The sequence below is a fragment of the Hetaerina americana genome, unplaced genomic scaffold (assembly GCF_022747635.1).
Source record: "Hetaerina americana unplaced genomic scaffold, ioHetAmer1.1.p SCAF_112, whole genome shotgun sequence".
Taxonomy (NCBI): domain Eukaryota; kingdom Metazoa; phylum Arthropoda; class Insecta; order Odonata; family Calopterygidae; genus Hetaerina; species Hetaerina americana.
Genome location: NW_027286204.1, coordinates 707,705 through 720,169, shown reverse-complemented (window position 1 = coordinate 720,169; position 12,465 = coordinate 707,705). Strand labels below are relative to the sequence as shown.

The 12,465-nt window shown below is 40.0% G+C and overlaps 1 protein-coding gene across 1 annotated transcript; it reads left to right on the top strand.

Annotated features, from left to right (window-relative positions):
- The first annotated feature begins 11,797 nt into the window (after positions 1-11,797).
- Positions 11,798-12,414, top strand: GatC (glutamyl-tRNA(Gln) amidotransferase subunit C, mitochondrial). The gene is made up of 2 exons (XM_071582459.1): positions 11,798-12,174; positions 12,252-12,414. The coding sequence occupies exons 1-2, from the start codon at positions 11,885-11,887 to the stop codon at positions 12,412-12,414; spliced, it is 453 nt and encodes a 150-aa protein (XP_071438560.1). The 5' UTR covers positions 11,798-11,884.
- Positions 12,415-12,465: the final 51 nt, after the last annotated feature.

Here is a 12,465-nt window from a genome sequence, read left to right as displayed (position 1 = left end):
CAAAAGTAAATTCACCTTTATTTAATGGCATCGTGTGTGATTTCAGTTTTGCCATTATTAATGCTGTAATTTTGGTTTGGTCACGTTGCACCCTCTCTCAGTATTTGTATGATTGTTATGCTATGTTGATTGGTAAGACGGATGCCAAAATTGAAGTTCCCGTATTCATCTGCTGCGCTCATTTCATGCATTTAGTGGCGCGACATCTTGCGAAGGCTTATTCCAAAAAAAAAATCAGGAAATTCTTGGCAGCTGTAATTGGCTTAATGGTTACGTCAAATTCCATGAGCGTCTTGGAAAATATTTTTAAAAATTTCTCCATTATATTGAAATGCGAGAGGCGTGGCGAGGCGGTGGATGCAGCTGTGTGTGAAATCCAAGAGATGGTTACGCATAGCTCAGTGACTCCTTCAACCGTTATCAGGAAAGATTTTTCCATTCCTCGGGTCCGTAAAAGCAGCCTATATAACAGTAGTCCTTTTTATCTCCTTTTCACTGCCATTGCGGAAAATGCAAGCGTTGAGTGCTGTGGGGATCCAAATCCCTTTTTCAGCCCTAAATTTTTATCTACTTTTTTGAAGCATTTCCTACCGTTTGTACCTCTTTGGTCGAATATTTTGAAGGGCAGAGATGAATTATCTTCATTTGGACCACGATATAGTAACGCAAGCGTGGAAAGGTGGTTCGGAATCGTGAAAAACACGATTCTGGATTATAATTTACATTTGCCGTGCGGTAGATTTTTGAGGGCAATCCAACCCCATGTCTTCTCTCGAACAAAGGAAGTTTTTTTACAAATCCCCCCCGCACAAAGTAAACGCCGCAAGGCCAGTAAATTTGAAAGTATCGATAATTTTATGGCGGAGGAGCCTTGGGGAAAACGGAAACGAAGAACAGGAAAATTAAGGGTAACTTCTTTTACTGGAGAAGGGATTACTGATTTCAAAGTGGAGACCGTGAAGCAGCCCGAAATCTTTGTAGATAATGGGGGACCAATGGAGGAGGCAAGTGATTCCAGTTATTGGGTTAAGAAGGGTGACAGGGTAGCCATAAATCATCGGCCTCTTACTTTCCATGAAAATGGCATAGTTTCTGACAATAGTTACTTCGATAACTGTTCGGAATTAGGAAGGTCATACGTTTTAGGATACGTAGGCAAAGATACCCGCGTGTACTTGGAAGACTTCCTATCGCTGTCCCCAAAGCAATGGCTTTGTAATTTCATTATAGATATCTTCGCCACCGTAGTTCTTGAAAAAAACGAAAGGGATATTATTTATATCCCTTGCGAAAATTCTAGTTATGCCCTACGAGGGAACTTCACGTCCGAGAGTTTAGTCGCCAAGCTTAAATTCAAAGGGAAAATTATATTAATGCCGTTCAATAAAGATCAAAATCACTGGTGCCTATTCGTGGTAAACTTCCGGTAGTTTTTATTCAGTTATTTCGATCCATTGGGCAGCACGGATATGGATTATGCCAGGCATTACAATTTATTCACGACTTTCTTAAAGAAGCGGAATACGTTAAGTAAGGAAAAAATATGTCCAAGTAAACTGAGAGCAATAAGAGTGCCATTCGGCAAACAGAGAGATGGCTATAACTGTGGGGTGCATACGTGTTATTTCATTAATCAGATAGCGAAAAATATGGGAACAGAACAAAAGTTTGATGCCGACGAGTACCGGAACCAAATAAAAACAAATATATTACAATCCCTCCGTAAAGTTAACGAAATATGCCCTTTGTGCGATCGGGGTAAAATCCGTGGAAGTACAACGTGGGTCGCGTGCGATGTGTGTTCCCGATGGTATCACCTTTATTGCGTAGATAAAACTGCCACCGCTTCCGATTACGAAAATATGGCTTGGTCGTGTATACTGTGCACTAAATGGATAACATTAGATATTCAATCACTAGATATGGCAAACAGCTAATTAATTGGCCTTGTGGCTATCCCTTGGTTGTACATCGTCTTAGCTTTGAACGCATCTTACAAGTTGACCGGCGATTATATTTGGTTGAATTTCCTCCAATACAAAGGTTAACCAATAGTTTATACGTTAACCTACTATCACAAGCACTGAGGTGCTTTCCGTCTATCTGAAGAAGCGGGGGACGGAAAGCCTCAGAAAAGATAGCGTAGGAACCAATAAAAATAGGAAAAGAGAAATAGCAATGATTTTATAGTAACTGAAGTGCATTCCGTCTATCTGAAGAAGCGGGGGACGGAAAGCATCTCAAGAGATAGCGTAGGAATAATTAAAAAATAGGAAAAGGGAGGCGGCAATGATGATATAGGATCTGCGGTCAATTCCGTCTATCTGAAGAAGCGGGGGACGGAATGACTTGGGAAAATTAAATATGCTTATTTAAAACACGGCAATTTCATGCCACTAAAATGTTAAAGGATTTCGTAACGCTAAAAAACGAAAAAAAATGTTGATAAAATTCCTCTGTTTTACCGTAGGTTTCGGGAGATGCTCCCTTTTTAATTAAGGGAAAGAGCGAGCGGTTTCTCATATGCCTCCCGGGGATCTCTTTTTCGCTCGTTTCTTCTCCAAGCACAAAGAGAAACGCATCTAGCGAGTAACCTCTTCGGGTGATGTGGAATAACTTGCAGATAAACTAAAACCGTGATGTATAAATGAACACTACTAATAATACAAAAAAAGGTTATCCATACATACCTTCTAAGACCATTTCATTCAATCCCATCTTCGCAGCTCAAGACATCAGAGAAAGAAAATGGAGAGAAGTGAAGAATCAGGAGGAAGTGTGAAAGTGAGGAATCTGTGACCGGAATAAGGTGCTAAAATGAAAAAGAACCTGTAAGTAATGAATTAGGAAACAGATTGCTGACTTGGTGTGTTTCCATTAAAACATTGGTCTACTATGTCACACTGAAAAGAAGAAAAAAACGGTCGTATTTCAGATAATATTGAGTGCATAAAAGAACAAACTATAAAAAAAAATATCTCCATGGGCCAAGTTCAGTGTCGTGTCGCAGTCACTTTTAATCGGCCCCGGCTACTAAACTAGGCCAGGAGCATGGGGTAAGCAAAATACTGCTTGAAGTACATTTGTAGCTCAGGGTGTATGGTGAAAATTAGAGAAAAAAATGTTCTAGTTAAGGAGATATTGTGATGTACTTTGTGTTTTTTCGTGTGAGATGACGACCGAGGTGTTTTTATCGGGCCCTGGTTACTAAACTAGGCCAGGAGCATGGGGTAAGCGAATAACTGCTTGAAGTACTTGTGTAGCTCCGGGTGTATGGTGAAAATTAGAGAAAAAAATGTTCTAGTTAAGGAGATATTTTTAAATTCTTAGAAAATCAGCTGAGATAACCCTTTGCCGTGGGCCAAGTTCAGTGTCGTGTCGTAGTCACTTTTAATCGGCCCTGGCTACTAAACTAGGCCAGGAGCATGGGGTAAGCGAAAGACTGCTGAAAGTACATGTGTAGCCTAATGTGTATTGTGAAGATTAGAGAAAAAAATGTTCTAGTTTAGGAGATATTGTGAAGTACTTTGTGTTTTCTCGTGTGAGATGACCACCGAGGTGAGGTTATTGGGCCCTGGTTACTAAACTAGGGCAGGAGTATGGAGTAAGCGAAAGACTGCTGAAAGTACATGTGTAGCCTAATGTGTATTGTGAAATTTGGAGAAAAAAATGTTCTAGTTTAGGAGATATTGTGAAGTACTTTGTGTTTTTTCGTGTGAGATGACGACCGAGGTGTTTTTATCGGGCCCTGGTTACTAAACTAGGCCAGGAGCATGGGGTAAGCGAAAGACTGCTTGAAGTACATGTTTAGCTTAGGGTGTATGGTGAAAATTAGAGAAAAAAATGTTCTAGTTAAGGAGATATTTTGAAATTCTTAGAAAATCAGCGGAGATAACCCTTTGCCGTGGGCCAAATTCAGTGTCGTGTCGTAGTCACTTTTAATCGGCCCTGGCTACTAAACTAGGCCAGGAGCATGGGGTAAGCGAAAGACTGCTGAAAGTACATGTATAGCCTAGGGTGTATTGTGAAAATTAGAGAAAAATATGTTCTAGTTTAGGAGATATTCCGAAGTACTTCGTGTTTTTTCGTGTGAGATGACGACGGAGGTGAGGTAATTGGGCCCTGGTTACTAAACTAGGCCAGGAGCATGGGGTAAGCGAAAGACTGCTTGAAGTACATGTGTAGCCTAATGTGTATTGTGAAATTTGGAGAAAAAAATGTTCTAGTTTAGGAGATATTGTGAAGTACTTTGTGTTTTTTCGTGTGAGATGACGACCGAGGTGTTTTTATCGGGCCCTGGTTACTAAACTAGGCCAGGAGCATGGGGTAAGCGAAAGACTGCTTGAAGTACATGTTTAGCTTAGGGTGTATGGTGAAAATTAGAGAAAAAAATGTTCTAGTTAAGGAGATATTTTGAAATTCTTAGAAAATCAGCGGAGATAACCCTTTGCCGTGGGCCAAGTTCAGTGTCGTGTCGTAGTCACTTTTAATCGGCCCTGGCTACTAAACTAGGCCAGGAGCATGGGGTAAGCGAAAGACTGCTGAAAGTACATGTGTAGCCTAATGTGTATTGTGAAGATTAGAGAAAAAAATGTTCTAGTTTAGGAGATATTGTGAAGTACTTCGTGTTTTCTCGTGTGAGATGACCACCGAGGTGAGGTTATTGGGCCGTGGTTACTAAACTAAGCCAGGAGTATGGAGTAAGCGAAAGACTGCTGAAAGTACATGTGTAGCCTAATGTGTATAGTGAAATTTGGAGAAAAAAATGTTCTAGTTTAGGAGATATTGTGAAGTACTTTGTGTTTTTTCGTGTGAGATGACGACCGAGGTGTTTTTATCGGGCCCTGGTTACTAAACTAGGCCAGGAGCATGGGGTAAGCGAAAGACTGCTTGAAGTACTTGTGTAGCTCAGGGTGTATGGTGAAAATTAGAGAAAAAAATGTTCTAGTTAAGGAGATATTGTGATGTACTTTGTGTTTTTTCGTGTGAGATGACGACCGAGGTGTTTTTATCGGGCCCTGGTTACTAAACTAGGCCAGGAGCATGGGGTAAGCGAAAGACTGCTTGAAGTACATGTTTAGCTTAGGGTGTATGGTGAAAATTAGAGAAAAAAATGTTCTAGTTAAGGAGATATTTTGAAATTCTTAGAAAATCAGCGGAGATAACCCTTTGCCGTGGGCCAAGTTCAGTGTCGTGTCGTAGCACTTTTAATCGGCCCTGGCTACTAAACTAGGCCAGGAGCATGGGGTAAGCGAAAGACTGCTGAAAGTACATGTATAGCCTAGGGTGTATTGTGAAAATTAGAGAAAAATATGTTCTAGTTTAGGAGATATTCCGAAGTACTTCGTGTTTTTTCGTGTGAGATGACGACGGAGGTGAGGTAATTGGGCCCTGGTTACTAAACTAGGCCAGGAGCATGGGGTAAGCGAAAGACTGCTTGAAGTACATGTGTAGCCTAATGTGTATTGTGAAATTTGGAGAAAAAAATGTTCTAGTTTAGGAGATATTGTGAAGTACTTTGTGTTTTTTCGTGTGAGATGACGACCGAGGTGTTTTTATCGGGCCCTGGTTACTAAACTAGGCCAGGAGCATGGGGTAAGCGAAAGACTGCTTGAAGTACATGTTTAGCTTAGGGTGTATGGTGAAAATTAGAGAAAAAAATGTTCTAGTTAAGGAGATATTTTGAAATGCTTAGAAAATCAGCGGAGATAACCCTTTGCCGTGGGCCAAGTTCAGTGTCGTGTCGTAGTCACTTTTAATCGGCCCTGGCTACTAAACTAGGCCAGGAGCATGGGGTAAGCGAAAGACTGCTGAAAGTACATGTGTAGCCTAATGTGTATTATGAAGATTAGAGAAAAAAATGTTCTAGTTTAGGAGATATTGTGAAGTACTTTGTGTTTTCTCGTGTGAGATGACCACCGAGGTGAGGTTATTGGGCCCTGGTTACTAAACTAGGCCAGGAGTATGGAGTAAGCGAAAGACTGCTGAAAGTACATGTGTAGCCTAATGTTTATTGTGAAATTTGGAGAAAAAAATGTTCTAGTTTAGGAGATATTGTGAAGTACTTTGTGTTTTTTCGTGTGAGATGACGACCGAGGTGTTTTTATCGGGCCCTGGTTACTAAACTAGGCCAGGAGCATGGGGTAAGCGAAAGACTGCTTGAAGTACATGTTTAGCTTAGGGTGTATGGTGAAAATTAGAGAAAAAAATGTTATAGTTAAGGAGATATTTTGAAATTCTTAGAAAATCAGCGGAGATAACCCTTTGCCGTGGGCCAAGTTCAGTGTCGTGTCGTAGTCACTTTTAATCGGCCCTGGCTACTAAACTAGGCCAGGAGCATGTGGTAAGCGAAAGACTGCTGAAAGTACATGTATAGCCTAGGGTGTATTGTGAAAATTAGAGAAAAATATGTTCTAGTTTAGGAGATATTCCGAAGTACTTCGTGTTTTTTCGTGTGAGATGACGACGGAGGTGAGGTAATTGGGCCCTGGTTACTAAACTAGGCCAGGAGCATGGGGTAAGCGAAAAACTGCTTGAAGTACATGTGTAGCCTAATGTGTATTGTGAAGATTAGAGAAAAAAATGTTCTAGTTTAGGAGATATTGTGAAGTACTTCGTGTTTTCTCGTGTGAGATGACCACCGAGGTGAGGTTATTGGGCCGTGGTTACTAAACTAAGCCAGGAGTATGGAGTAAGCGAAAGACTGCTGAAAGTACATGTGTAGCCTAATGTGTATTGTGAAATTTGGAGAAAAAAATGTTCTAGTTTAGGAGATATTGTGAAGTACTTTGTGTTTTTTCGTGTGAGATGACGACCGAGGTGTTTTTATCGGGCCCTGGTTACTAAACTAGGCCAGGAGCATGGGGTAAGCGAAAGACTGCTTGAAGTACTTGTGTAGCTCAGGGTGTATGGTGAAAATTAGAGAAAAAAATGTTCTAGTTAAGGAGATATTGTGATGTACTTTGTGTTTTTTCGTGTGAGATGACGACCGAGGTGTTTTTATCGGGCCCTGGTTACTAAACTAGGCCAGGAGCATGGGGTAAGCGAAAGACTGCTTGAAGTACATGTTTAGCTTAGGGTGTATGGTGAAAATTAGAGAAAAAAATGTTCTAGTTAAGGAGATATTTTGAAATTCTTAGAAAATCAGCGGAGATAACCCTTTGCCGTGGGCCAAGTTCAGTGTCGTGTCGTAGCACTTTTAATCGGCCCTGGCTACTAAACTAGGCCAGGAGCATGGGGTAAGCGAAAGACTGCTGAAAGTACATGTATAGCCTAGGGTGTATTGTGAAAATTAGAGAAAAATATGTTCTAGTTTAGGAGATATTCCGAAGTACTTCGTGTTTTTTCGTGTGAGATGACGACGGAGGTGAGGTAATTGGGCCCTGGTTACTAAACTAGGCCAGGAGCATGGGGTAAGCGAAAGACTGCTTGAAGTACATGTGTAGCCTAATGTGTATTGTGAAATTTGGAGAAAAAAATGTTCTAGTTTAGGAGATATTGTGAAGTACTTTGTGTTTTTTCGTGTGAGATGACGACCGAGGTGTTTTTATCGGGCCCTGGTTACTAAACTAGGCCAGGAGCATGGGGTAAGCGAAAGACTGCTTGAAGTACATGTTTAGCTTAGGGTGTATGGTGAAAATTAGAGAAAAAAATGTTCTAGTTAAGGAGATATTTTGAAATTCTTAGAAAATCAGCGGAGATAACCCTTTGCCGTGGGCCAAGTTCAGTGTCGTGTCGTAGTCACTTTTAATCGGCCCTGGCTACTAAACTAGGCCAGGAGCATGGGGTAAGCGAAAGACTGCTGAAAGTACATGTGTAGCCTAATGTGTATTATGAAGATTAGAGAAAAAAATGTTCTAGTTTAGGAGATATTGTGAAGTACTTTGTGTTTTCTCGTGTGAGATGACCACCGAGGTGAGGTTATTGGGCCCTGGTTACTAAACTAGGCCAGGAGTATGGAGTAAGCGAAAGACTGCTGAAAGTACATGTGTAGCCTAATGTTTATTGTGAAATTTGGAGAAAAAAATGTTCTAGTTTAGGAGATATTGTGAAGTACTTTGTGTTTTTTCGTGTGAGATGACGACCGAGGTGTTTTTATCGGGCCCTGGTTACTAAACTAGGCCAGGAGCATGGGGTAAGCGAAAGACTGCTTGAAGTACATGTTTAGCTTAGGGTGTATGGTGAAAATTAGAGAAAAAAATGTTATAGTTAAGGAGATATTTTGAAATTCTTAGAAAATCAGCGGAGATAACCCTTTGCCGTGGGCCAAGTTCAGTGTCGTGTCGTAGTCACTTTTAATCGGCCCTGGCTACTAAACTAGGCCAGGAGCATGTGGTAAGCGAAAGACTGCTGAAAGTACATGTATAGCCTAGGGTGTATTGTGAAAATTAGAGAAAAATATGTTCTAGTTTAGGAGATATTCCGAAGTACTTCGTGTTTTTTCGTGTGAGATGACGACGGAGGTGAGGTAATTGGGCCCTGGTTACTAAACTAGGCCAGGAGCATGGGGTAAGCGAAAAACTGCTTGAAGGACATGTGTAGCCTAATGTGTATTGTGAAATTTGGAGAAAAAAATGTTCTAGTTTAGGAGATATTGTGAAGTACTTTGTGTTTTTTCGTGTGAGATGACGACCGAGGTGTTTTTATCGGGCCCTGGTTACTAAACTAGGCCAGGAGCATGGGGTAAGCGAAAGACTGCTTGAAGTACATGTTTAGCTTAGGGTGTATGGTGAAAATTAGAGAAAAAAATGTTCTAGTTAAGGAGATATTTTGAAATGCTTAGAAAATCAGCGGAGATAACCCTTTGCCGTGGGCCAAGTTCAGTGTCGTGTCGTAGTCACTTTTAATCGGCCCTGGCTACTAAACTAGGCCAGGAGCATGGGGTAAGCGAAAAACTGCTGAAAGTACATGTGTAGCCTAATGTGTATTGTGAAAATTAGAGAAAAAAATGTTCTAGTTTAGGAGATATTGTGAAGTACTTTGTGTTTTCTCGTGTGAGATGACGACCGATGTGAGGTTATTGGGCCCTGGTTACTAAACTTGGCCAGGAGCATGGGGTAAGCGAAAGACTGCTTGAAGTACATGTGTAGCCTAATGTGTATTGTGAAATTTGGAGAAAAAAATGTTCTAGTTTAGGAGATATTGTGAAGTACTTTGTGTTTTTTCGTGTGAGATGACGACTGAGGTGAGGTAATTGGTCCCTGGTTACTAAACTAGGCCAGGAGCATGGGGTAAGCGAAAGACTGCTTGAAGTACATGTTTAGCTTAGGGTGTATGGTGAAAATTAGAGAAAAAAATGTTCTAGTTAAGGAGATATTTTGAAATTCTTAGAAAATCAGCTGAGATAACCCTTTGCCGTGGGCCAAGTTCAGTGTCGTTTCGTAGTCACTTTTAATCGGCCCTGGCTACTATACTAGGCCAGGAGCATGGGGTAAGCGAAAGACTGCTGAAAGTACATGTGTAGCCTAATGTGTATTGTGAAAATTAGAGAAAAAAATGTTCTAGTTTAGGAGATATTGTGAAGTACTTTGTGTTTTCTCGTGTGAGATGACGACCGATGTGAGGTTATTGGGCCCTGGTTACTAAACTAGGCCAGGAGCATGGGGTAAGCGAAAAACTGCTTGAAGTACATGTGTAGCCTAATGTGTATTGTGAAAATTAGAGAAAAAAATGTTCTAGTTTAGGAGATATTATGAAGTACTTTTTGTTTTTTCGTGTGAGATTACGACCGAGGTGAGGTTATATGGCCCTGGTTACTAAACTAGGCCAGGAGCATGGGGTAAGCGAAAGACTGCTTGAAGTACATGTGTAGCCTAATGTGTATTGTGAAATTTAGAGAAATAAATGTTCTAGTTTAGTAGATATTGTTAAGTAATTTCTTATTTTTGGTATGAAAGGGCGACCCTTTGGACTGCACTGGGCCCTGGATGCTACATTAGCCTATGGATGTGGGTTTTATGCCTATGCTGTGATAGAGCAGGGATTGCCGAGTGTTTTTGGTGATTTTCAAGAAAAGTACTTCTTTAGTTCAGGAGATATTGTCGAAAACGTTTTCGTTAGGACCTCATAGTTTTTGATATGAAAGACGACTTCCCGCTTGGGCTAACTTCAGTGTAGAGATCTTTCTAGGGCCCTATATCGTTTACTACATATATCATCCCGGTCTTACAATTGCAAGTGGTTACAGGGAGTATCACTGAGTTTAGTGTGTCCGTTGTAGTCGGATTATTGCAATGGTTTAGGGGATTTACTTAGTTATGTCTTGCAAAAATATTTACGTTGGTATGACTGAAAAATCCAGAGCTCCAACGGCCGGTGCATAGTCGTGGGCTAGCTCGTCGTGGGCCAAGTTCAGTTAAGTGTAATAGCTTATAATTGCATCATAAACATATATATATATATATATATATATATATATATATATATATATATATATATATATATATATATATATATATATATATATAAGAAAGGTATTCCTTCAAATAAACATGGTATATTCGAAGAATAAATGTGGAGACAACTTTTTCCTATCTGCATGTAAAAAGGAAACCTGCCTTGAATGAATACTTCTATTTGTTTTGCCAACACTTTTGAAACAACTTTTAGTTGATTTTTATAGCTGCCACGGCATCGACCGAAAGTTTCCAAACGGATTGTAAATTATAATTGCCAAAATGGAATAAAAAGGGATGTTTTTATTCTTTTTGTTTTCTTTCCTTCTCAACGAATTTATTTCGTCGGAAGTAGCAATAGCAAGTTGGATATACTTAGGGCTTTAGTATTATCCTTTTCGAAAATCACAACTTCGCCAATTCGTGTTTAATCCTTCACATAAATTGAAATATCTCTACTAATGTTCAATAAAATTGAGAAATATAACTGTTTTGACAATTGGAGGCTTAAGCTGATAAATTTAACGAAGTACGAACGCAGTGATATTCGCGATATTTACAGCCTCGCCAATTCCACGCGGCTCTTTTTACTTTTTCCAATTCATCTCCCTCTTCATGCAGTCTTTTTCAAATGTATTGGCGCTGCTAGTCGCTCCTTTGGCAATATCACTCTTTTCGTAAAAATGTCAAATATGCTTCGTCAGTAATTGGGAAGTTATGAATGACGAACCCAAGCAATGAGATATTAAGTATTAATCATTTATCAACGAAGAAAATGAGATTATATTCCAGCAGAGGAATGCCGCCAGTCCGTATCAAACCAGAAATGTTTTCCCATATACGCTATTTTTAATATTTCGTAATACCATCAAGGGATCATTACCGCGCACCGCATGGTACCGTCCGAATTGAGACTATCAGCTCGAAGTAATTATGGATACTATTGTAAGTCGTCATTTCGCCAGGCTATATTTTCAATACGGCAGCAATTTGAAAATGTCGGTGGTTTCATCTGGCGCATCCAAATCATTAACCTAAGTATGAGTGTGTCGAACAATATTATTTTGCATTAAAAATAACTAGAACGGTTGAGTTAATACTGGTTATGTGAAATTAACAAGATTGGTTCTTCAAAATCTACCTCTGAACATATCCATTTTATCAATACAATTTAACTATTAATACTATACAGTGAGAACAATTATTTTAAGCGGCTAGTTAATTTGAATATTTTAATCTTTACTTTTTATTGTATACGCTTCACTTAAAATCGCGTTTGTCCTCTAACTTGCAAGAAAGCTATAGCTAACCTAATCCGCGCCAAGAACCGGCAAGTGTTGACTCCAACCTTTGAAAAGTGACGAACGAATCGTAATATGCGTTAGTTTTGAAGATTGCGCTCATAAGTGTTTACGGCCAGAAAATACTTGCGTTATAAATATTTTCGCTGCATAGTTCTGAATATTTCGTTGAATATTTCGTATTGGGTAATGCTTGTCAAAGCTCTTCGAGCTTCTCAGCCCCTGCCCTTACTCCCGGTTTGCTTTGTATGCAATGTGATTTGGAGCTGTCGTCGCTGTGCGTATTTTTCGAAAGGGTCCCAAAAAAAGACCGCAGTGATCACTCAAGAAATAGTCGATCACTTAGAGAGAGTTTCGCTGGTAGATTTTGCGAACAAGAAGGGGATCGAGAGGCTGCAATCAGCGATTGAGTTCGCCGACCGGATATCTCATGTAAATACTAATGATGTGGAGCCTATGGTTTCCGTTTTAAAAGATAGGTATGTAGCGATGGAAACATAATTTTGGTATTAATATCCCAAACTTTGATGTGATGCATATATTCAATATTTTTTAGGAGTATATACCTGAGGAATGACCAAGTTGTCGATGTCCACTGTCGTGAAAGTGTAATGACGAACGCTGCTGTTGTCGAGGAAGAGTATTTTGTGGCACCCCCGGGAAATATTCCTGTTACTCCTAGCAGGCCAATATTAGAAGAACATCGCAATACCGTGTAGCGGCGCATTTGTAAATAACTATACATTGAGTTACATGTATCTCTCATGAAC